This window comes from Poromitra crassiceps, assembly GCF_964638095.1.
Source record: "Poromitra crassiceps genome assembly, chromosome: 2".
Lineage (NCBI taxonomy): Eukaryota > Metazoa > Chordata > Actinopteri > Beryciformes > Melamphaidae > Poromitra > Poromitra crassiceps.
Window position 1 is genome coordinate 46,757,322 of NC_139624.1, and position 27,031 is coordinate 46,784,352.

Below are 27,031 nucleotides of genomic sequence, written 5' to 3' on the forward strand. Positions count from 1 at the left end.
TTCGAAAGCTGTCTTCAGATGGGACAGGCAGCGGACTACAAGAATGAAGGGAGGACGAATATTAATCTTGTTTTTCTGTCTTCCAGACATCTACGTGTGCATGATCTCCTACGCACACAACGTGGCGGCCCAGGGGAAATACGTAGCCATCATCAGCACCACAGTGGAGACGAGCGACCCCGAGAAAGAGATCAAGCCCGCCCTCGACCTGCTGGAGCCCGTCGAGCAGAAGTTCGTCAGCATCAGCGACCTGAACGATCCCACTGACATGGGCAACGACAGCCAGGTAGGATTATTATTATTATAGGCTCAGATGAGATGTTAAGGATCATGGCAGCAAAGAACAGGACATAGTAGATATGAATTTGAAAAAATAGAACATATAATATCACAGCCCCCATCTGCCTTGAATTAATTATCTCTCTGTTCACTATAGATACTTTTACAATCTACAAATGTACAGTCCAGTGCAAGAGTATATGCACGATAATGTGCATCATTGGCTATTTGCCAGTAGGCCTTTACCTAGGTAGGCCTCAATATTATCTTGATGATTACTAAAAAGATGAAGATTGTAATATGCTTCAATTACTAGGTACTTAAAAACCAATTTATTTTATCAATCACAATACTTTTTTTCTCCTTTTTTCTTTTTACAAAAATTTAAAATGCTGATCCCTATTCACATGATCATATTTGTAAATTAAAGTAACATATTTAAAGACGTGTACCAACTTATGAACAGAAATATGTTCAGGTCACGTGCAGAAGTGCAAATCAGATTGTGCCAGGCATGTTGGAGGACCAGACAGATTGTGCAGGCATGGTGGAGGACCAGAGTAGTCCAGGCATGGTGGAGGACCAGAGTAGTCCAAAGTACTAACTTTTATTTTGTATAATTTGCATCCTATTTACATTCATTCATAAACCCCCACCCCACCACCTGATGGCCAAATGGGAGCAGGACACTAATGTTTGTCAATTCCTCCCTCGCTCTCCTACAGATTTTCATCTCCCGCTCCTACGATGCCACGACTCACTTTGAGACCACCTGCGACGACATCAAGGACATCTACAGGAGGATGACTGGCGCCGAGTTTGACTTTGCTGAGATGGAGCGCAAGAAGAATGACATCTTCGGTGACGCGGCCGAGTAGAGCGAGCGCACAAGAGAGAGAGCGCGACGCCACACTCCTGAATATCAGACAACGCTGCCGACAAACCCCAAATCTTATGAAAAAAATTGAAATTTAACACAAAAAATGTACACACACCGATGGGCTGGCTGATGATCCAAGTATATATGGTTTGCCCATTCAGGAACTTGATGATATAGAGAGATATGATATAGTGTTGCTGGATAGGGGAAGGGGTGGGACCTACTGTATGCTTTTTCTAATCACAGATGTTGCACTGAGAACTGGTTGCGCCTAACACCCGACATTCTTCTTCTACTTCATGTTACTCTGAGGAATGCATAGTCCAAAAATGCCAAATCAAATGATCAATAAAATCAGTAATATCTTTCAGTGTGTGGGAGGGTCAGTCAATTCTTTTTCAACGGATTAAATTGTAAAAAAAAAAAAAATTGGGAGAAATGTAATATCTACAGATGAGTTATTTTGTCTCTACAGATATTGTGTGTGTGTGTGGGGGTGGGGGTGGGGGTGGGGGGGCGGCTGAGAGAAGAGTGGCTTGGCTTCGTCCGTTTGTATTCGAGCGTGAGCTTAGCGGAGTATATTCCTGACGGCGAGAGCGTTTTCAGGCAGCGCAAACCTGACGTGTCATGTGAGGCAATACCTCAGCTGCCCGCTTAGTGAGACTTGACATTTTTTGTTGTTTTTATCCCATATATTGTCTCATCTCCAGCACTTATGGCACTATACTGTACTTCAGCCAAGCCACTACAGTAGGGCGAGTATAGTCGAGCATAAAGGCAAACCCACCTGAACCTGTTGTCAACAGCTTGAGCAACTATAAATATATTGGAGGAAACATTAGTTCCTGTATTATGCAAAGCGACGGAAGACCAGAGCATTCAAGCAACAGGTTGGGGTGGAGGGGTGGGGTTTGGTAAAGTTGACTGTAATTGCTATATAGAAGGACCAAATGTCTACTGCAGCAGTATTGATTTGATACGGGCCCTGTGGTATCACCTGTTTTCAACAACTCTGAAACATGTTGGGCTCAAATGATTTCTGTACTGCAAAGTAAAAAAATAATGACCTTGTGAAAAAGAAAAATGTGTGCTTTTTTCTTTTAGTGATCCTTTTTGCATTCCAGACAGTTTAAAGATTATCTCATGAAAGCCTGTGGAGAGAATAAAAGTACTGCACTTAGTAAATGAATGCCTTCAACAGGGAAGAAGTAACCCTGTTGTTCAAAGCAACTTTTATTAGTGCTCGTCAGTCGTCAGGTAAAACTTAACTGAAGCATCTGTGAACTTTGGCCTGTGTTGGACAATGTTGCTGGTTATTTATTGACATGATTTAAAGTATCAGCTGACAACCAACCATACAATGAATAGAGACTCACAAATTCAAATCATTTTTGAGGATTTAAGTTTGCAGTTTTCACATTATCTTCTAACACCACAATTTGGTTTACAATGTACTTTTCTGACATTTCCATTAGGGCCCATAGCTGTAGCACTGCTGAGAAATAGGTGATATATTTGTCCCAGAAATGGTATGTTAACAAAACATTTGGGTATGTAGTACTGTATATTACTTGATGCTTTCTATTTGGTAATATCTGCAATATACTACCACACAGAATTGGCTTATTTTGTGACGCCTAAACCAAGCACCAAAGAAATACAAGTAGGCCTACATTAATTTGACCTACTGCAATAAGAACTACTAAATGGTGCTTTACAGTCAGTTTGACATTGACCCATTCACACCGATGGCAGGCTACCACGCAGGGTGCTGGCACACCAACGGGAGCAATTTGGGGTTCAGTGGCTTGCCCAAGGACACTTCGACATGCAGATGGGGAGCAGCCGGGAATCGAACCACCGACCTCTTTTTTCCAAAGCGATTGGTGGACGACCCACTCTACCTCCTGAGCTACAGCCGCCCCTACTCCCACAATTCACTGCTAGTGGTGGTAGTAGTAGTAGTAGGCTACGCTCCCACATTAATGAGACTGACACCTGAGTGGTTTTTTTAAACTCAACACAGGAGCACACAAGGAATTTGAGACCCAACTTGTATTGTAGGGAAGGGGGACGCTGCTGCGTCACTAACTGCTTCTGTCACTTATTAATCGGTATAAGACTACAACTCCCAGCATTCGATTCGAGCGTGGAAGTCGGATAGGACACGTGGTTCTTTCCGCACGTAAACACGTTGTGGAAGAGTTTGTTTACAAACATCTCGTGTTTTTCTGTTAGCACAGGCTGTAACGTTTCGGCTCCTGTAGCGAAGGAAACCATGGAGGTTGAAACCGCTCGGCCGTATTTCTTCGGTGACATCGGTGAGTGCAAACTAAACATAGCTGACAGGCTTAAAACGCTTATAAATGGCTATTTGTCAGCATTTTTACTGTATAGATTGCTAACGTTAAGCTGTCAATGCCACGACATGCCCTAACGTTATACAAAAACGTAAAATTGCATACTGAGTGAGGTGTATATAGAGATTAAAAAGACCAGTTTGAAAAAAATGTCACCTGTAAGTTAACGTAACGTTATTATGTAGGTTTAACGTTAGAAGATAGTCGAACTGGTATCTTCATGCAGTTTTGACAACATCTGGAAGCTTATCTATGTTTTGGCCAGTCACAATATTAATAGCTTATCACAAATAGCCTACATTTTGTGATATTGATAAAAGACATAAATGCTAAATTATGCAGAATTACATGTTAAATAATCAAACTGATGTTCACCATTGAACTGGTAATGTGGTAAAAACACTAGTTTTCAAATAATAGCCTAGCCTACTCCAGTTTGTTTCTGAGATATTTTAATCAGTAGTTTACTTTGCATTATTAATTTAGTTTGTGTATTATGTTGTACTAATAAACAAATAGCCTATATGAAGTGGCCTATATGATGTCTATGGGCCTGTGGCCCTCATTCCATATCGCCGTCACACACCAACACGGGTTGCACACACAGGCCCTCGGTACGCTTATTTCACTGTATGCTCCATTCTCAAAGACCCGTCAGGGATGTAGGCTATTGCCGAACGCGCGGGCCCCAAGAGTTCAGTAGCCTGTACTACGAAGCTAGTTTAATGCCTTATCCGAGTAAGTTTGAGTTTAAACCTGGTTTAGCCGTACTACAAAGCAAGTTAACTTTCAATCACCATGGCAACTGACGCTGCAAAGCTAACCTGGTCGCGACCAGGTTAGCTTCAGAGGATAAGATCAAAATCCATGACAGACCCATATAATCGGCTCTCTGGAGTCACTCACCGTTCATATAAGATCGCCATATGAAAAATAGATTGCAGTCAACTGAGAATATAACAAGAAAAACATTTGTGGCTCTGTAGGCTACATAATTAAATTAAGCCTACTTACCACTTTATGTCTTAACAGCTCAACTATGCGTGGAGAAATATGATCACTATTAATCACCGCAGCGCATATCATAGGCTAAACGGAGCCTCAAATGGAGTGAGGGTGATATTCTCCTACATGCCAGAAAAGCCTATACATATAATATAGATGGGATAAATATGGGATAGCCCCAATACTAAATATGCAGGCTTCTTGCATGTTTCAGCTGGAACTGTGTCCTGTAGGCTGTATGCCAATATATGAGCAAAAATAGGCTAGTTTTTATCAATGAAAAGTATGCCCGCATCGTCTCAATTCAGTCCAGCAGTTTTCTCTTTTATATTAGGATATCATTATTATAGCCTATATATGAATTATTCGATCAGTGCAACCACACACACATAATGAGTGATAGAGATCATTATTCATTGAGCATGCTTTCTAAATATGGTCTAAATAGGCTTACAGATTGTGGAAATTTATAGACTGAGATTACACATTTAATGTACATTTACACTCGCACAAAGCTGTAGGAGACAGAAATCGCTGATCAAAGTAAATCAAATGACTGATGTGAATACAAGCGGCAGCTTTAGACAGTCCTTCCCCCAACTATATCCAACGCGGATTTTCATTCTGCCATAGGTTACATTAAATATCCGCTAAAATCTCTGATCCCACTGTGGCTGCGCTTTTTCATTCAATGAGGAAATGGGTGTGGAAATGGGTGTGGGCGTGGATCAACTCAGCTGTTCATAATGTGATTGGCTAACGCACCTCTTTCGCGTGGACGCGCGCCTGTGCACGAGCGAAAAACGTGCGCGTGCACAGGCAGATCCCAGGTCCACTTACACAGTAGAAAACCAGCGTCGTAGTATCAGTTAACTAGATAGCTTTGATCCTGTTCAGTCAAACCAGATCAAAGGGACTTATCGCGGATCTGTTAAACTAGTTTCGTAGTACAGGGCTCAGGGGCCACGGACCCAGAGCTGCTGCTGTTGCTGCTGTTGCTGCTGCTGCTTCTTCTTATTCTTCTTCTTCTTCTTCTTCTTCTTCTTCTTCTTCTTCTTCTTCTTCTTTTTATTTAGCCTATGTACAATACGGAAACGCTTTTCTGAACAGGTGTGTTTTTAAAATTGATTTAAAAGATGATACAGAATCAGCTTATCGAATAGCCTGCCCTTAGGTAGGGGCATTTTCCTTCGCAGGGCCACCCCGGGACAAAATGATCCTTTAGGGCCCCAACCCTTTATTTTGACAAAATGTTCAATAAGTTATATTTATGAACAATTAGAGGGTTATTGTGCTTTTGGCTTTAATTGAGTGTACCTGTGCTGTAGCCCCGCTATGACTCTTCCGGGTATGACATCATCCTCTACCTTACAAGAGTCCCGTATCCTTAGACTTGCCTGTGACTCTCGCTTCCAAGCTGTCTAAATCAGCCATATGCACGTATTTACAAGTGTCACAGAAACATTTCAAAGCCACCTACTTGAGAAGAAGGGTTTATTGCTTCTCAACGGCGGGGTTAGAAAGCTCGATGCTGCTCATAAATGCCTCTCTTCATCCGAAAGTCTGTGCTGGTGATATTATTTTTTCCGGGTTAGAGCTCCCAGCCGTCACAGCACTCAATAGCGCAACTCTGGTCGAAAGCTCGATAAAAAATTTGCACCAGCTGCCAGCCAAATGCTGGTAAAATATGCAAGTGGCTGGTAAATTTGCTTCACTGTCACCAGCCCCCCCCTCCAAACAAAAAACAAAAACAATGGTAATCTATTGAGTGGCTGGAAAAATGTGAACATTCACTAGCCATTTGACTGGTGGACAAAAAAGTTAATTTTGGAGCCTGAATGGAAATACAGGTGAATTTATTTCTTGATATTGTGCTGTTGGCTTTGAGTGTTCAGAGCCCTGTACTACGAAGCTAGTTTAACAGATCCGCGATAAGTCCCTTTGATCTGGTTTGACTGAACAGGATCAAAGCTATCTAGTTTAAGGATACTACGACGGTGGTTTTCTAGTCGATAACTGAAGCTGGGATCTGCCTGTGCACGCGCACGTTTTTCGCTCGTGCACAGGCGCGCGTCCACGCGAAAGAGGTGCGCTAGCCAATCACATTATGAACAGCTGAGTTGATCCACGCCCACACCCATTTCCACACCCATTTCCTCATTCAGCGCAGCCACAGTGTGACCAGAGATTTTTGCGGATATTTAATGTATCCGCGATTTAATGTCAGAATGAAAATCCGCGTTGGATAGTCTGCTGAAGGGCTGTCTAAAGCAGCAGCTTGTATTCACATAAGTCATTTGATTTACTTTGATCAGCGATTTCTGTCTGATACAGCTGCATTGATACAGGCAGCAGCAACAAATGTAAAAGTGTAATCTCAGTCTATATACATTTCCACAATCTGTAAGCCTATTTAGACCATAGATTTAGAAACGCATGCTCAATGAATAATGATCTCTATCACTCATGTGTGTGGTTGCACTGATCGAATAATTCATATATAAAATAGCCTAGTATACAGCCTAATAGCCTACTATAAAAGAGAAAACTGCTGAACTGAATTGAGACGATGCGGGCATAGTTATCATTGATAAAAACTAGCCTATTTTTGCTCATATATTGGCATACAGCCTACAGGACACAGTTCCAGCTGAAAGATGCAAGAATAGCCTGCATATTTAGTATTGGGGCTATCCCATATTTATCCCATATCTATTTATATGTATAGGCTTTTCTGGCATGTAGGAGAATATCACCCTCACCCCATTTGGTTCATGATATGCGCGCGGTGATTAATAGTGATAATATTTCTCCACGCATCGTTGAGCTGTTAAGACATAAAGTGGTAAGTAGGCTTAATTTAATTATGTAGCCTACAGAGCCACGAATGTTTTGCTTGTTCTATTCTCAGTTGACTGCAATCTATTTTTCATATGGCGATCTTATGAATGGTGAGTGACTCCAGAGAGCCGATTATATGGGTCTCTCATGGATTTTGATCTTATCCTCTGAAGCTAACCTGGTCGCGACCAGGTTAGCTTTGCAGCGTCAGTTGCCATGGTGATTGAAAGTTAACTTGCTTTGTAGTACGGCTAAACCAGGTTTAAACTCAAACTTACTCGGATAAGGCATTAAACTAGCTTCGTAGTACAGGCTACAGGTGGCTGTGCTGTAAATCCTGTGGAGAGTCAGGTGAATGTATGTCTTAGTTATTATTCTGGCCTTAATTCTGCATAATGTGTGCTGTGAGGAGGGTCTCATGCCATACTTCTCCTATGGATGTAGCAATCAATAAATCAGTACTTCTACTTTCCTTAAACCCAAGGTTGTTGTCCGGCAAATCTGGAGATTCATGTTCTTAAATATTGCGTAGTTTCGGGGAGTGTAATTACAGGTTTGCACCCGTAGCCATGGCAGAGAGGGCGCTGTTTCCCCACTGGGAAGCGGAGGAACAACGGCCATTTTCAATGGCATGACAAAAAACCCTCTGTATTGGAGACTACGCAATATTTAAGAAAACTAATAGCCCGGTTCGGCGGACAACAACCTTAGGTGTAAGGCAAGTACTGTTTTATTGTAATTGCTCCATGTATGAAAAAGTAGGGCCTTTGCGTATGGAGCCCACAGTGAAATACCATGGGCCGGGTGTGAGACGACAATATGGAATGAGGAGTGGAATTCCGAGGCTAGCCTATATGTAGTATCTACACTACAGTATTTTATGATGTAGTATGGTATACAATGGTACTGTATGTAAAGCCCTTTGAGACTTGACTGTGCTATATGAATAAGCTAGTTTATTTCGTTAATTCATACTTTCATTATTTCATACTATTCTATTGAAAGATGGTAAATTTGAAATATTACCCAGGCCTATTTTGAAACCTATCTCTTAACATATACAGTATAGGCCCTATCGTTGCAATCGGCGTAGAAACTGCGTTTAAGGCCTGGCGCAGCCCAGATTAGTGGGTGTGGACCAGCGCACTCGATATCTTGGTGTCAGCGCTACACGTAGCCTCAACCATTATAACCACGCCTTTTAAGCGTAAAATTATGCACCATCTGCTCATTGGATAAGTGCAGTAAAGAGTCACACGCTTGCCTTTTAAGCTCCAATTCCAGGAGAAATCCAGTAAAACCAGACAAAGCCAAGCGCTCTCCTCCCCCCCCTCCCTTCATCCCGTTTGTCTGTCTCCATATTTAGGCTATTATTCCATATTATTATGCTTCTCAAACCAATCTAACTGCAGTTTAAATACTGCAAGCATGTAAATACGCTACACTATAGCAAGATCAAAGTGAAAAGAATGTTCTAAACGCATCAGCTACAAAGATATAGCCTATCCCTATATGATGAGATTAATTAGATTGGTGAAAGTTTGTCCAGAAATATATCGTTTTCTCTCCCCTGCTGCAGGTAGGATGATGCACATAAATATAGCCTACATTATGTAAAGTCATTGCAGAAATTTGTTTTTATTGTAAAACTAAATGTGAAGTAGGGCCAAGTTATTGGAGCAGACATCACAGTATAGCACATGACAGTAGAAGCTAGGGGTGTCAAAAATAATCGATTATAAGATGCATCGCGATGCGGACGTGCACGATTCTGCATCGATTAACAAATGTCAAAAATTGATTATTAACACATTCACTGCCAACAACGTGTAAACACGTTTTCAGAATCCAGCTGTTGACTGCCAACAACGTGTAAACACGTTCTTGGCATCGATTTTTTTTTTTAACGGGGGGTTGTGCATCTAACCCTTTTACATATCTTATATAAGTATTGGACGTGTACAACGTGTACAACCCATTCCACCGACCCACTAAGTGGTGACAGTGCTTTCCTGACTAGAGGAAGGCAAGCAAAAAGCAGTGTGACTGAAGCCATTCTCATGAAGGTGGATTGGCGAAGGCGCTTTCATTTCGCGCTGATTGCTGGCGGTGCGGGATTGCAGATTTGCATAGTGGATTGCGGGTGGGACACACTTTGAAACACGCAGCATAAATATGACCAGAATCGCAAAAGCTTCATCAAAGCCCTCAACCAAAACTCCAAGAAGCGAGCGAGTCTAACCAGACTTCCTCAAAGAGCGGCCGCACAGACAGGCTCACACCCGCACAGCAGCAGCAAAGCAAACTGGTGACAAGCGGGGACTGCCCCCTAGTCCGACACCAAATTGGAAACAAATCCCATTCTAAAAGGCTTTTAGAATGGGATTTTCAACCCATTCTTTTTTGTTTCTTTTTCGCTATAATTTAGAGTAATTTAATTTCTATTCAGAAATTTATTTGAGAGGTCGAGAGTATGAGAAAGTGCATTTGCAAAGGTAGGAAAGTGCTTGTGACATGGCGCTGCAGCCAAAAAGAACGCCCACAGGAGGGAGGAGTTGAGCAGAGGGAAGTTTACTGCTGTTATGGAGGAAATTACTGTTCAAAACTATTGTTTAGGTCTTACTGATGCCAAAAATGAATGGTTAAAGTGACAGTTCTATCGAATTTCACAAAAAGCCGTTTATCTCTGAATATTTTTTCTGACGCTAAAACCATGCTGTATTCAACTGCTAATGCTTACATAACTACTAACTCTACAAACTAACTCTTTTAGACAGAGAAAGTACACATTCTATTAGTACTTTTGAGATATTGTATGTTCACAAACTCCAAGCAGAAAATAATCCTCGGCTCTTGTAAAATGAGCCACAATCCTCAAAAAACGGCTTGGCAGAAGCTACCTACAGCAAGAAAAAAACGGCTGGCAGTCAATGTGTTAATAAATATATATATATATATTTTTTTTTTATCAAATAAAATAGAATCTAAGTACATGCAGTTGTTTATTTTAATTATGGATCATAATACAATGCAATTCCAAATGCACTTTCATTTTAAAAGTAGCCACACAGTGAGAAAAAAGAAAGTGAGAAAAAATAAATCATGTATTGCGGAAAAAGTGATGCATCGATTTAAGATGCATCGCGATGCATCGTGATGCATCGTTTAATCGAATCGAATCGTTGACAGATGAATCGTAATCGAATCGAATCGTGAGGCCAGTGAAGATTCACAGCCCTAGTAGAAGCGCGTTAAGCTGTCACTTATCTAAATCACGTTAAATCGACGAGGGATATATATAGGCCCAGGATGACATATATGTTTCACATAGGGTGGTGTTTTCATTCCGATGTTTTATTTGGTCCAATATTGAAATGTTCTACAATTGCAGGTTGTGTTACCATTACACATTATTTAGATCTACCTTTATATATATTTTGGCTCATTTGGTTGCTATTTAGTAGCGAAATGGAGTAGCCCATTGCATGCTGGGACATTTCACAGGCAGTGAACTTACAACTTATTTTTCCTATGGGACGTGTGTTGTGTCTGTCTGAGCGAGGGAGTCAGAGAGAGAGAGTCGGGAGTCAGAGAGAGAGAGTCGTATTGTGCCTGTCAGTCTGATATGAGCAAGAGAGAGGGAGTGACACAGAGAAGGGTGACAGAGGAGAGCCAGAGGAGCACTCCGCGCAACCAGCGCACTGAATAGGCCTGGTTTTCAAAAGCGCAAAGCGCTAAATTTACGCCAGGTGGGAAGATATCATTAGGCCGGTATTTAACGCCGAAACGCCCATTCTCGCCCATTCAGGGAGTGCGCCACGCCCATTCCGCCTAAAGCGCATTTGGCAGCGTTAAGCCATGTTGATATCTTCCTGAGGCAGGCGCAAGGCACGTTTTTTTGCGTGTAAGGCCCGTTTTAGTGCCGAAGGCCTGTGGGAGAATAGGGGCCTATAGGTATATCTGAAGCATATTTCTTTTTTCGATACGTTAGCCAAGTATACTATCTGTTGTCCCATCCGGTTTCCCTCAGGTTGCTGGTCAGAGCGGACGGAGGTGCACAAGGCGGCGTCTCTGGGCCAGGCGTCCCAGCTGCAGCAGCTCATCCAGAGCGGAGCTTCGGTCAACATGGTGGCTGTGGACTCCATCACCCCGTTGCATGAGGCCTGCATCCGCGGACAGGTCCAGTGTGTTCGACTGCTCCTGGATGCTGGAGCCCAGGTTAATCAGAGAGAGAGAGTTGCTGTACAAGTCAATCGGGCGTAGTGGAGGGGCAAACACAAGTGAAAACAGTTTACCCACCTCTTTGCAATTAGAGTTCTGGGGAATGAGGGGAAACATAAGGTGGGTAAACTATCCAAGGTAGGTAAACTACTCACCTTGGATAGTTTACCCACCTCTGTACCACTACACCTGTGTAGAATGGGTATGGGTGGCTGCCTGGCTGGTTTGAGAGGTGTCACACAAATAGGGATGTAGCAATAACTGGTTTTATAGTATTTATTGCGGTAAAAGCACGCGTCACTACTAATACTGTGCTAATACATACCGTGACCACAGTAATAGTTTTCATCTTTCATCTTCACTGTTTTAGTCATTGTTGAGATATTGCATATCGAGATCAATTTGGTCAAGATAATTGTACTGTGAAATTTACATATCGACACAGCCCTACAAATCTCAAATGGATGTCAATGAGCGTGTTAGTAGCGCTGTCTGATAATGCGTTTCAGGTGGATGCGAGGAATGTGGATGGCAGCACGCCGCTGTGTGACGCCTGTTCAGCCGGGAGTTTTGAGTGTGTGCGCCTCCTGCTGGATTACGGAGCCAAGGCCAACCCGGCTCTCACCTCGCACACAGCGTCGCCCCTCCATGAGGCCTGCATGGGAGGTCAGACTGCAACTCAGCTCACACGCTTTTTTAAATGTTGGTAATAGAGTTTACAGTCTTTTATTTAGACTGCTAAATTTTAAAAAGTTTTTTACATTCGAGCAAGACAATGCCAACACTAGATACATCTGTGGCTCAAACATAAACATAATTCTGCACAGTTAGAGTTTGTCATTGAACTTTAATTCATGACATTGTATCGTGGTTGCATTGAATTGTGAACCCCATATTGTTTATCGAATCTTATCATCAGATAAGTAGATCATTCCATCTCTAATAGTATCAAACTGATGTAATTGTCGCCAATGTAATGACAAAATATTGATATTTTTGCTGAATCTTGCAATTGTAGATGGTGTGAGGGAACGATTTGCTCAGTACTAAAATGAAAGAGAGCTTGGTTTATCATCCCGGGTTTCTGCACAGTACCTGAATATCTTATGTTCCACTATGTTAAATATTAACTAATAATATATTATTAATAATAAATGCTAGACTATGTTAAATATTATTTCCTTTCAGACATAATGGCAGCATTTTGTGATCTGTGAAGCACAGTAGTCTATTTTTTTAACGGTTTATTGTGCAGCTCTCAGCCAATAAGAATAACCAGAAGAACAATACTGTTGTTAAATTCCAGGGAACCCGGACTGTGTGAAGCTCCTTATTGCCACAGGTGCTTCTCTGGAGGCGTATGACCTTTACTGCGGGACTCCGCTGCATGCAGCCTGCACCAATGAATACTTAGACTGTGTTAAACCACTGCTTAATGCAGGTGAGTGTGAGCAGCGCTGTAAAGCAGAGGCGGAAATTACCACCAACAATTTTAGCTTTGGCTTAGGTTTGTCCCTTGTGTCAGCCATGCCATATTCTGAATCTATTTGACTAGTCCAGTATGTATACATTTATTTATTGAGTCGATGGTGGATGAATTGAGTTCCCTCCCCCTCCCTCCCCTGATATGTGAAGCGTTTTGAGTGTCTAGAAAGGCGCTATATAAATCCAATCTATTATTATTATTATTATTATTATTATTATTATTATTATTATTATTATTATTATTATTATTATTATTATTATTATTATTATTATTTTGTATGCATTTAGTAGTATTTATTAGTATGTTCAAGATTTCAAGGTTCAAGATTGTTATTGTCACTCCGTAGTACAAGTACGCACGTGTGAAATTCTTATGCTGTGGTGGGCTCCTTTACAGACGAGGTGGAGTAGGTACAGTAAATAAGTACAAAATCACAGCAAACGGCAAATAAAGCACACAATCACAACAACAATAGGGCAATATAGTTAAATAGGGCAAACAATATAAACAGTGTATGTAAGGCAGTTGGGGCAAACAGTAAAATAAGAACAGTAATAAAGAAGTAATAAGGTATTAAAATAGAATAAGATGTTGCATGTCATGAATTATGTTGCATCTAATGTTCGAGGGGTCCTACGATACACAAGAGTCGCACATCAGTGTCCAGTCAGCAGTTCAGGGGCCAGTTGCACCAACTGGTCTTAACTATGCCTGGTCGTAACTCCTACGTCGGTCTTAGTTAAGACCAGTCTTTAGAGTGGATTTACGCCTGTTGCACCAACAGGGCTTACGTCTGGTCTTAACTACGCCGGTCGTAGCAATGCGCGTCCATGTGAATTGCCGGGGAATGCCCCCTTATTGGCCCAAAAATGTGCCTCGCGCCGTCACTGTGCCACTACGCTCTAATATACAGTCTATGGCCACTACTGTATGTGCGTCACTACACCCTCCCTCCTCCCACCTCCTGTGGAAGCTCCGGGGGAAAATGGCGGCGATTGAGTGACAGCCAGGCAGTCTGAATGAAATTTAATGTAACGTTCCCAATTCTATGTATTAAATTCTAAAAAACGACCCTCAACATTTGGGAAGGCTAAGCCACACAACTAGTTCGTTATAATTGAACGTCATGCTTCGAAGGCGACTTTACGACGATGAGGACGGTGAGGACTCAATCACAGCAGGTCTCCGCTGATAGACTACCACGGAGATCTCTTACAGGCACAGGCACTGCGCCTCCTCCTGACCAGGCGTAATATTTATGACCGGTCTTAGTGAGAAAAAGGCTTATGCCCTTGGTGCAACCGGCGTAGCTGTTAGGTCGTAAAGTTACGACCGGCTTAGCTTAAGACCAGTCAAAAGGCCAGTTGTGCAATTGGCCCCAGGTGGTTTATCATCCAAAAAAGTGTGCATGAGAGAAGAATAAACAAGTGAAAATAGCTATTAAAATAATAATTAAAATAAATATATATATATAATAAATATCTATATATAAATATAAATAATTAAAATAGCTAATACAGGGAATATTACAGGAGTTGGCTCATTATACATTTGGTGATTGAAGCTTAAAGTCCATTAAGGACAGATAGACTGGGCTGTAACATTAACTACTGCTCACTCAGCTGCCCTGGTGGTGCTGGATATAGTCTACCTCAGCTGCCCTGGTGGTGCTGGATATAGTCTTTTCCTTTCAGGGGCTAAAGTGAACGCCACCCGGCTGCACGAGACACCACTGCACCACGCTGCGAAAAACATGCAAGCGGACATGATCGAGATGCTGGTGGAGTTCGGCGCCAACGTGTACGCCAGAGATCAGCGTGAAAAGAAGCCCTTCGACTACACGGCAGCGGGCTCTCCCTCTGCAGTGTGCCTGCACTTTTATGAGAGTGAGTATTCGTCAGAGAGTCAAAGCTGTAGCCTGGTAAAAAAAAACAACAACATCCTGATCATGTGACCTCACATTGTTTTTCGCTCTACGGATCAGTCTCGACTTTACTTTACTTTATTTACTTTATGTCATTTAGCAGACGCTTTTGTCCAAAGCGACACTTACAATGCAATACAATACAGTGCAGTACAATATAAAATCAAAGAATACACATTATCAGCAACAATACAGAAAAATATATCAAGCAATGAACAAGGTAAAAAACAACAAACACTTATAAAAAGTATCACTTATAAAGACATAGCAAACAATAAGCACGATGAACAATTAAGAAAGGTCTGATCCGGAAGGGCCAAAATATAATCCAAATAGGTGAGTCTTTAGTCTCCGACGGAAAATAGGCAGTGTTTCAGCTGCACTGACCGAAAGGGGGAGCTCATTCCACCATTGTGGCGCCAAAGATGAAAAGAGTCGTGATCTAGATGAGCGACCCCCAGGTCCGCAGATTGATGGAGGGGCTAGACGGACAGGACGGGTGGAGGTACGGAGAGAGCTATGCAATGGTTGGAGCTTAACCATGGACTGTAGATATATAGGGGCTGACCGGTGGAGTGCCCTGTAAGCCAGTACTTCCAGCCGCCCACAGCGATTTCCTGGAATTACAATGTAACCGGGCCAATCAGAGACTGCGTCGTAGTTGATGATGTAAGCGGGCTAATCAGAGCTGCCGCTGGCAAAACAGTGATGGCATCTCCCGGAGCAACGAACGCTAACGTTAACGTTAGTAAACACAGCCGAAGTGCAGTTTTTGAAGAAATAGAGTCAATAACGACTAACAATTAAAGAACAAGAGTATGCACCAGCAGAGTTTCTCGGCGGAAAAGAGGTTTTCGCCGTTCTTCCAGATGGATTTGGATTGGATTGGGCGATGCTGATTGGATGAAGGAGTTGTCTGTCAAGGCAAGTACTCCCGTCCACTGAAATCGATGTGGGCGGCTGGAAGTCCAGACTGATATGTAGAGCACAACAGGATGTGAGGTCACGTGATCAGGATGGCTTTTACCAGGCTCTCAAAGCTGCACTAGGAATGATTTTATATAAAAACACACTTGACTTATCAGCCAGTGAGCAGCACTCTGTCAAGAGAAAGCTGGACTTACCGATGTTAGATCTTCTCCTCTTGCATGTCTTTGGTTTCCTTTCAACTTTATGGCTTTATACTATATAACTAGGCATCTCGTGCGCTCCGCGCGCTCGATTACTAGGCTCGCCTGCCCTGCAACTCGCCGAGCTGGCTCGCATACGCAGCTCGGCCACTATACGGCCTCACCCGCAGCTCAACTGCTGCGTGGCCTCGCCTAATTGGCATGCGCAGCACTAAATTTCGCAACTTCGCATCACTGATGACATCACTCACTGATGACATCACAATTGCTCGAGTGATCATCACTGATCACATCATGGAGTGCTCGAGGACATCACTCAGCGCACAATTGTTCGACAACAGTCTCTGACACAGGGGACAACTGTTGCCAAGGAACTCATCCTGAAGGAATGGAAGTCCCCGTCTTCACCCTCTTTTCAATTGTGGCTGACTGATATTACCTCTGTTATACGGATGGAGAGACTTAGATTCCTGAGGACCAACTCACTTAACACATTCACTGCCAGACGTTTTTTTTTTACTGTAGTTAGCTTCTGCCAGAGGGGTTTTTTGAGGATTCTGGCTCATCTTTCAAGACCCGAGGATTCTTTTCTGCTAAGATTTTGTGAACACACAATATCTCAAAAGAACTAATAGAATGTGTGCTTTCTCTGTCTAAAAGAGTTAGTTTGTAGAGTTAGTAGTTATGTAAGCATTAGCAGTTGAATACAGCATGGTTTCAGCGTCAGAAAAATGATTCAGAGATAAACGGCTTTTTGTGAAATTCGATAGAACAGTCACTTTAACCATTCATTTTTGGCTCTCTCTCTCTCTCTCTCCCTCCCCCTCTCGCTCTCTCTCTCTCTCTCCCTCCCTCTCGCTCTCCCTCCCTCTCTCTCTCTCTCTCTCTCTCTCTCTCTCTCTCTCCCTCCCTCTCGCTCTCCCTCCCTCTCTCTCTCTCTCCCGGAGACGCACTAGGTTTAATCCTAGTGAGAGGGGGAGAGGGAGAGAGAGAGAGAGAGAGAGAGAGAGGGAGGGAGGGAGGGAGAGAGAGAGAGAGCGAGAGAGAGAGAGGGAGAGAGCGAGAGGGAGAGTTGCTTCCAACTCCTCCCTCCGTGGGCGTTCTTCTTGGCTGCAGCGGCCGTCACAAGCTTGTCACCAGTCTCACTGCTTTGCTGCTGTCCTGTGCCTGTCTGCGCGGCCGCTGTTTGAGGAAGTCTGGATGGACTCGCTCGCTTCTTGGAGTTTTGGTTGAGAGAAGCTTTTGCGATTCTGGTCATATTTATGCTGCGTGTTTCAAAGTGTGTTCCATCCGTGATCTATTATGCAAATTTGCAATCCCGCACTGCCAGCAATCAGCGCGAAAACGAAAGCGTTTTCGCCAATCCATTTTCATGAGAATGGCTTCGTCACACTGCTTTTTGCTTGCCTTCCTCCTTCCTTGTCGCCACTTAGTGGGTCGGTGGAATGGGTTGTACACGTCCAATACTTATATAAGAGATGTAAAAGGGTTAGATGCACATCCCACCGTCAAAAAAAAAAAATCGATTTTTTTTTTGACGTATTAATACGTCAATGGCAGTGAATCGCTGGATTTTTTTTAACGTATTAATACGTCAGTGGCAGTGAACGTGTTAAGAAATCTTCGGCCATTTGGGACCCGTTTCTAGCCTACCTCATTGAGGTTGGGGGTGCCGGGTGACTCGCCTGGCTGGTTTCTCATGGACAAAAAGAATAAAAACTACTCGCACACCGCAGAGCTCCTCTTCTCCAGATTTATTTGTAATGCGTTTCGAGCTACTGTACATGCTCTTCATCAGACAAGACAGTACAGGACGCCATCATAGATATAGTGGTCAAGTGTCACATGATACAGACAAATTATGAACTTTTCTATATTTCCATTGTTAATGGCAGATGGGATTTTTTGCCGTTTTCTCGACACCTGGTGTGCATATGTATTTTCCTTCTCTCACACCGCCAATTACACAGGTGTCTGTCATCCAACCTGATTTCATCATGTGACTGTATCATGTGACACTTGACCACTATATCTATGATGGCGTCCTGTACTGTACTGTAGCTCGAAACGCGTTACAAATAAATCTGGAGAAAAGGAGCTCTGCGGTGTGCGAGTACCGGTAGTTTTTATCCTTTTTGTCTCACTGTTCTAGTTCAGCTCAGCACCTGCCCAAACTTTGGGTTTTGGATGTGCGTGTCTCCCTCCTTTTTCATGGTTTCTCATGGACCCACTGCGTGGGATCCCGGGCACAATATCTCTTACAAGCATAAGCACTTTATGCGACTGGTAGCACAACATAATACTGAATGTCAATAATATATGTATGTTTTTTTCTTTCTTTCTTTTCTTTTCTTTTGTTTTCCTGTGTCTGAGCCTGTTTGTTTGACTTGTTCGTGTGTTGTTCAAAAAAGTTGAAAATAAAATATTGGGGGGAAAACATCATCAGTGACATCACAATTGCTCGAGTGACATCACTCGGCACACAATTGCTCAACTTCGCATGTCATAGACATTGTGACATCATCAGTGACATCACAATGTGGAACAAAAATTGCAGAGAAACAGACCGATAGAAAGAACCCACTCACTCAATTTTATATAAGAAGTAGGGCCTGACCGATACTGGATTTTTGGGAACAATGCCGATATGCCCTAACCTGACGCTGCCAGATGGATGTAGGTTGGTTCACATTTGTTTCACAACCTGACTGTGAATTTGTGGAACATCTGGCGGAGTCAGGTTACATATGCCCCACATTTTTTGGGAATGATCCCTCAAATACCAAACAGTTGTGACAAAGATATGTAATGAAAGCAGGATATTTGTACAGTTTAACAATAAACTTAAAATGACATCAGTGCACAGAAACAGTAAACCTCACTGGGAATTTATTTATATATTTTTTTACACATTTATTTGTGTCGGGACAGATACACATACATAGAACATTTAGCAAGAAACGTCTGATGTCATGCATCACATTTATAGCCGAAGCTAATTTGCAATGCCCGTCCCTAGATGTTATTAAAAGCACATATCAAAAAGCAAAACACAGTAAAATATACAATAAACATAAACAAGGATAGCATAAAATCAATCAAACAAACAAAAAATCATAAAACAATCAATCGTAAAACATCACACACCAAGTATATTTTCAGCATAGGTCATCAAGTTAACACACACACCCACGGACAGCCACTTGTGAGTATTGGTGATTAGTCTTCAGGAACTGCTTTAGTTTGTATTTAAAATTATCCCAACTACGATCCTGTTTAAGATGTGTGGGCAGTGATTTCCACATTTTAACTCCATGTACAGAGAAGGCTGTTTGTCCTAACAGCACTTTGCCGCTCCCTGCAACAGCCCCTCTGGTGGTTGTGCCCGAAGCCCCCAGACGTTTCACCATATCATAGAGAACACAAGGAGCCTGATTATGGATACGTTTATAGATGAGTTTTATATTAGTGAATCTAATAAAATAATCAAAACTGAAAATATTTAGTTTAGCAATGATACGGCAGTGGTGAAACCTAATTTAAAGATTACAGCTAACTATAAAGTATCTGCGCATATCGGACAACACACCGATACTGATATTAGATACTGATCTTAGATGACATAAAAAAGGCTATCGATAGGAAATTATTTTGTCTTTCTCTCTTCATTGATCTAACTAAGGCTTTCGATACAGTGGATCACCACATCTTAATCAACATTCTGTTAAAAGCTGGTCTCTGCCATAATGTAGTTGCCTGGTTTCGAAGCTATCTCTCTGATCGTACACAGTGTGTCAGGTTTGGTATTGTGTCTGATCCTATTACTATAGAAAAGGGGTCCTGCATGGTTCCATTTTGGGGCCTTTGCTCTTTTTAATTTATGTAAATAATATTTGTGATCAGTCGAAGCATTCTATGTATCACATGTATGCGGACGATACTTTTTTGTATTCCTGTGCTCCTTCTGTTGAGGCTGCAGCTACAAATCTACAGTCCGATTTTATCTCTCTGCAGCATGCTCTTATTGACTCAAAATTGCTTCTTAATGCTAAAAAGACTCAAGCAATGCTGTTTGCCCCAAACAAGTCTGTGGTCTCTTCCCCGGCTATCAGCACCCTTGATGGTACTGTAATTGAATTTGTTGATACTTATAAATACCTTGGCATCTCACTGGACAAGAATCTTAATTTTAAGCATCATATTGAACTGCTTACCAAGACACTCAAGTATACGGTGAGTTTCTTTTATAGACTAAAAGCTTGTTTCTCTCCTTCTTCTCGCAAACGGCTGGTGGCAAGACTTTTCTTGTCACAGCTCAATTACGGTGATACTGTATATAGATTTGCTTGTCCCACCACAGCCCTGGCTAGACTTGACCTGCTTTATCATGCTGCCCTGAGATCACTAACTCAGTCTTTAGGACCCATCACTGCACACTCTACACATTAGTCGGTTGGTCCTCACTTGCTACACGCAGGTTGCGGCATTTGGTATGTCTTAATTTACAAGGCTATGCTTGGCAAGCTTCCCTTGTACATTTGTTCTGAGTTGGAATTGATTGTAAATACTGTCAATCTCAGATCCAACACCTGGTTGCGTCTCAGAGTACCTCCAGTGCGGACTGAGGCAGGTAAAATAAGTCTATCTTACTTTGGTCCTTGGTCTTGGAACGACCTTCAGTCCAGTCTTAAACTGACCTCTTTCATTTCTGTTCCGGTTTTCAAACAAAAACTAGCCGAATTCCTTACAACAATGGTTCCCAAACTGTGGTCCGGGGCTCCGCCTGGTGGTCCGCCAGAGAATTGCAAAAAATTAGGTAGTTGTAAGGCCTACAACTATCTGCTCCTGCTTTGATGCTTAATAATTAAATGTTAGTATTATTTTCCTTTTCTGATTACATATTGTTTTGATTTTGCTGTTTTAGTCATGTTCTATCCACCTTATTTCTAGAAATAATTCTAAAACGCCACTGAATGACCACATTGATTTAACTTTTAACCATTTAGAGTAACACTGTTTCCATACGGACCCCCAGCGTTGGTTAGTTGTTTATACCGTGACTATATTTATAACTTTTATAACGTACTCCAGTTTCCGGTTTATAATTCGGGTCTGCAGCCGATTATAACAAAGGAAATGGCAAGCTGCAACAATAATGTCACGTTAAACCGGACCTTGTACCCACAATTATTTTTTTACAGTGGGGCATTCAAAAATAAGGTGGATAGCATGTTCTCTGTATCCTGAGGACCTTCTATTTTGATCTGTAAACTTTTTATTTTATTTCATATGGTGTGCTGCTGCACACGTTTTGTATTCTCTCCTATTGTGAGTAGTTGGTAGTCTGTGTCCCTGTTAAATCTGTATCTCTTTTGTGATCTCTTTTGTTTTTTACATGCAACTATGTACTCCTGAGGTATAACTCTCCGCCTTCTTGGCCAGTTCTCTCTTGTAAAAGAGACTCCAGTCTCAATGGGATCTTTTTTTTTCAGGATTTTTTTTTATATATTTAATTTGACAGTTTTCAGAACATGAAAACTGAACATAAACATAAAAACAAAAACAGGCTCATACACAGGAAAAAGGAAAAACATACATTGTCAAAGTAACGACTCGGCTACCAGCAGCGTAGTGTGCTCATGTGCTTATGAGAGATGTTTTGCATAGGATCACATGTAAGGGGTCCATGAGAGGTCAGCTGGGCGAGTCACTCGTCACCCCTGACTACGTCAAAGTAGGCCAGAAACGGGTCCCAAATAGTGGAAAACTTCCCAAGTGAGTTGGTCCTCAGGAACCTGAGTCTCTCCATGCGCACAACTGAGACCATGCCCATCAGCCACAACTGAAAGGAAGGAGGAGAGGGAGACTTCCACTCCTTTAGAATGAGTCTCTTGGGGAGGTACGGTGGTGCAGTGGTAAGCACTATCGCCTCAGAGCTCGAAGGTCGTGGGTTCGATTCCCACCTGGGGACGAGGTGAACGCTAAAAGGAATGCGTGCCCGTCCGCATGTCCTCGAGTGCCCACCGCCCGGGTGGGGTCGGCAAAAAGGGCCTTTCTGTGTGGAGTTTGCATGTTCTCCCCGTGCCTCCCGGGGGTTTCCTTCATATAGGAACCCCCTTCACAAAAACATGCAATATCCTGGTTGCTAGTGTGGTTCCTCCTCTGGTCGTTAAGGGCGCCTGTTCAGAGGGAGGGGAACTGGTTGGAATAGCGTGAACCTCCCACGTGCTATGTCCTACCGGTGAAGCTTCCTCTGTCAGGTGAAAAGAAGCGGCTGACTGACTGCCCATGTCTCGGAGGAAGCATGGAGCCAGTCTCGGCTCTCCCCAGATCGGCAGAGGATGGAGTAGCAACCAGGATTGAGAAATCAAATGAGCACTAATGGGGGATAAAATGGGATAAAAAATCGGGGGGGGGGGGGGGGGGGGGGGGGAATATATTAAAAAAAAAATAGTCTCTTGGTCGACCGATATATCGGTCGGGCTCTAAAGCAGCGCAGACCTGACCTTGCGAGGCAGCTGGATTGGTGCAAGATCATGAGATCATGATCACGCAACAAATGTGAAAACACTGTGAAAAGAAACCATCTGGCAGCGTCAGGTTACCGCAGACCAGCCGGGTTGCTAAACCTCAGTGAACTGTGTGATGTTTACTGACCTCACTGCACAGGATTTCTGGGTGCTGAATTTTTCAAATACCATAATTTCCGCACTATAAGCCGCACCGGAGTATAAGCCGCAGCAGCAAAATTGCCTGTTTGTTACATATATAAGCCGCACCGGACTATAAGCCGCAGGTGTTTTAATGTTTTTTTTTTTTTTTTTTTTTTTTTTTTTATTGTGTTTTAATGTTTAATTACCATATGTAAGGGTTCGTGCACAGAGGGGATTGTCGGGAAAGAGATGGCTGTTTGAGGAAGCTCCCATTTATTAACATTTCAACAAAACAACATAACACAACACCACCTGTGTTTTTTTTTACAGTGCACACAGTGTCCGCGGTGTGGTGAAAAGAGGGCAAGAGAGGAAATTAAAACAGAAGTGGATTTATAGTTAGAAAGAGTGCTAAAGAAGAGAGAATTCAGTTTTTTTTTCTTCGAAAAAATCCATAGATAAGCCGCACCGTTATATAAGCCGCAGGGCCAAAAAACGGGGGAAAAGCCGCGGCTTATAGTCCGAAATTTACGGTAGTTATCTCTTGCCCTCTGCAGCTTGAACACCATACTGCCCTGCAAAGCTAAAAGGGGGTAACTCGCCAGAGTGTAGAACTGAGAAAAATGACTTTAAAGTTTTGTTGTTGTCCAGCCAAATGTATTGTAGGAAGAAAACTGGAAATGTGTTAATTATTTGTTTATTTAATGTTGTTATTTATCTACATAATTTTTTTAGCTCAAACTTGACCTTTGACCCTTATTTGGAAGTTACCTTACTCTGGCTTTGCATTGTCTGCAAAATAATAAGGGGTGATACCAAGCAAAAAGACAGTAACTTCAATTTGATCCTTCACTTGGTTGCTTATCACTATATAAAACCACTATATATGATAATAATGATAACATAGACATGAAGTCTCATTTTCATGGCACAATTACGCTTAATATAATATACGTATACATATAATATAACTAGATTATCAGGCCGCTACACATCCTTCAAGCCTAGTTTGGTGGGACTCTTGTTGGCCCGTTGTGTGTCTGTGTGTTGGCGCCTCAGAATCAGAATCAGAATCAGAATCAGAGTTTAATTCATGTCCCAGAAGGGCACTTTGGTTCACATCAGACAGTAGTGGATAATTACAACATCATTACTAGTTTGAGATTAGTAATAAAGGCACACTTCAGAATTGAGATACATTATTACTAGTTTTAAAGTAATAAAGGCGCACTTCAATATTATACAATACATAAACATTTGTTGCATTATGTACAGATTCCAAAGGACCATCTACTGCCCTCAGCCGGGTCGCCACGTGCGCAGCGCCACCGTTGCATTAGCTCCTCAAACAACGCAAGTGGCTCGCTGTGGGGTTAATGTCATATGAGCTCGCTCCTTGGGGGTTGATGTCGTATGAGCTGGCACATCTGGGGTTAATTTTATATGAGCGGCACCTCGGGGTTAATGTTGTATGAGCTGGTACCTCAGGGGTTAATGTCATATGAGCTGGCGCCTCGGGGGTTAATGTTGTATGACCTGGTAGCTCAGTGGTTAATGTCATATGAGCTGGCGCCTCGGGGGTTAATGTCATATGAGCTGGCACCTCTGGGGTTAATTTCATATGTGCGGCGCCTCTGGGGTTAATGTTGTGTGAGCTGGCACCTCTGGGGTTAATTTTATATGAGCGGCACCTCAGGGGTTAATGTTGTATGAACTGGTACCTCAGGGGTTAATGTCATATGAGCTGGCACCTTGGGGGTTAATTTCATATGTGCGGCGCCTCTGGGGTTAATGTTGTATGAGCTGGCACCTCTGGGGTTAATTTCATATGTGCGGCGCCTCTGGGGTTAATGTTGTATGAGCTGGTACCTGGAGGGTTAATGTTGTGTGAGCTGGCACCTCTGGGGTTAATTTTATATGAGCGGCACCTCGGGGGTTAATGTTGTATGAATTGGTACCTCAGGGGTTAATGTCATATGAGCTGGCGCCTCGGTGGTTAATGTTGTATGAGCTGGCACCTCCGGGGTTAATTTCATATGAGTGGTGCCTCTGAGGTTAATGTTGTATGAGCTGGTACCTGGAGGGTTAATGTTGTATGAGCTGGCACCTCTGGGGATAATGCCGTATGAGCTGGCACCTCTGGGGTTAATTTTATATCAGCGGCACCTTGGGGGTTAATGTTGTATGAATTGGTACCTCAGGGGTTAATGTCATATGAGCTGGCGCCTCGGTGGTTAATGTTGTATGAGCTGGCACCTCCGGGGTTAATTTCATATGAGTGGTGCCTCTGAGGTTAATGTGGTATAAGCTGGCACCTCCGGGGTTAATTTCATATGCGCGGTGCCTCAGAAACGTGGTATGAGCTGGCGCGTCGGGGGTTAATGTTGTACGAGCTGGAGCCTCGGGGGTAAATGTGGTATGAGCTGGTGCCTCGGGGGTTAATGTCATATGAGGTGCCTCACGGGTTAATGTATAGACGCTTTTAATTTTACAACATAAACATTCAAAATTGCCTCTAGCTTACTTCCTGTTGCAATGTTTGCTAATGCAATAGGTGACTGGAAATAAGATAGGGTAGCAACCGAATTCCGTGAAAACCGTCTATAGACGGTTTTCACGGAATTGGGTTGCTATGGAAACAGTTTGAACCCTATCTTATTTCCAGTCACCTATTGCATTAGCAAACATTGCAACAGGAAGTAAGCTAGGGGCAATTTTTAATGTTTATGTTGTCAAATTAAAAGCGTCTATAAGGGTTAGGGGGTTAATGCCGTATGAGCTGGCAACCTTGGGAGTTAATGTGGGTGTCTGTGTGGGTGGGGGTGGTATTGGTCCAATGTCACAATCATGACATTAGGCCTGCCCAGTAATGTAACTCATACCTCAACTCAACCTGTGCATTCTGGTGAGTTACCCCCTTTTTGCGTTGCAGGGCAAAGGATTCAGAGTGCAGTCAAACCAAACCAAACAACCGTAACTGATGTTACCTTAGTCTTGCTTGGCTTTTCTAGGGCTTTTGGAAGTTACTGTAAATATGACCGCCTATTTTCTCCAAAAAACAACACAATTGACTCAAAATATTTTTCCACATGATAAAGCAGATCTTCAATGTTCCAAAAATGACAAAAACTCATTTTTGACAAAAATTGAGTTACCCCCTTTTAGCTTTGCAGGGCAGCATAGGTGCAGTGTTGATATAGCTGCCAGTAGATGGCGAGAAAGGATTGGTTTTCAGTTCCAGGAAGACACAAGAAACATGAAGCTGCTTGTTTCCCATGGTGTTGCTGTGAATATGAGGAGGTGATGATTTTCCAAAGCTTAACTCCACTGACAGAGTTCTCTGTGGAATGTGGAGCACAGAGTTAAAGGAGGAATACTTATACGTTTGTTTGTTTATGTTGTTTTGTGTGTGTGTGTGTGTGTGTGTGTGTGTGTGTGTGTGTGTGTGTGTGTGTGTGTGTGTGTGTGTGTGTGTGTGTGTGTGTGTGTGTGTGAGAGAGAGAACCTTGTGGGGTTTCAGGCAATCCCTTGAGTCTGCAGCAGCTCAGCAGAGTGGCTATGAGGAAGAAGCTGGGCACCAGAGCTGTGGAGGTCATAGGTCAGCTGGACATACCCAAGCTCATCATCAGCTACCTCTGCTATGAGTGATGTGGCCTCTCTGATGGGAAGAGAGGACGAGAGACTGGAAGCTCACAGACCTACTGCACAATTACCAGAGAAACACAGCAAAGGTGCTACAGCATTACACACCATAGTACTAGACTCACAGTATAGAAACATGCACATCTTCAGTTGGCCAAATGCATTACATTTGTCTTTAAAGCAACATTTGCCACAATTGTTTTTAAATGTAAATACAGTATGAAAATCTGATACAATGTGCTCCACTCCCAATATATTGTAACAACTGGGTGCTGGATTAAAAAGTACAGTAGTAAATATTAATTGAAAAAGATATGAAGGAGAAAGCAAATGATTCTGGATCATTTCAAGTGGGTGTTTATTTGAACAGCTTCAGTGTCTTGTAAACAGACGTAACTAGAACACATGAGCTCAGGGAGAGGAAAATGGAGATGAGAGACGGCTTGGGAGAGAGAGAGAATTTGGCAGCTGAGCTCCCAGCAGCAGTTGAGCTACACCAGTGGTTCTCAAACTTCTTCAGGTCAAGGACCCCTAAACTGATGCAAATTAGACTCACGGACCCCCATTTGATACGATTTTGTCCCAGGGTCCCCCATCTGATCCGATTTTG

At 42.7% G+C, this 27,031-nt stretch overlaps 2 protein-coding genes across 2 annotated transcripts in view; both read left to right on the forward strand.

Moving 5' to 3' along the window:
- Positions 1 to 1,617, forward strand: part of gdi2 (GDP dissociation inhibitor 2) — a 68,925-nt gene extending 67,308 nt beyond the window's left edge. Inside the window, exons 9-10 of the mRNA XM_083653599.1 lie at positions 87 to 286; positions 1,005 to 1,617. Of these exons, the coding sequence (XP_083509725.1) occupies positions 87 to 286; positions 1,005 to 1,157 (353 nt within the window). The 3' untranslated portion in view covers positions 1,158 to 1,617. The remainder of the gene's footprint in view (positions 1 to 86; positions 287 to 1,004) is intronic.
- Positions 1,618 to 3,437: 1,820 nt separating this feature from the next.
- Positions 3,438 to 26,656, forward strand: LOC310771891 (ankyrin repeat and SOCS box protein 13-like; the record flags this gene model as incomplete). The annotated part of the gene is made up of 6 exons (XM_083631951.1): positions 3,438 to 3,480; positions 11,396 to 11,583; positions 12,096 to 12,252; positions 12,893 to 13,027; positions 14,767 to 14,958; positions 26,300 to 26,656. The coding sequence occupies 6 exons, from the start codon at positions 3,438 to 3,440 to the stop codon at positions 26,425 to 26,427; spliced, it is 843 nt and encodes a 280-aa protein (XP_083488077.1). The 3' UTR covers positions 26,428 to 26,656.
- Positions 26,657 to 27,031: the final 375 nt, after the last annotated feature.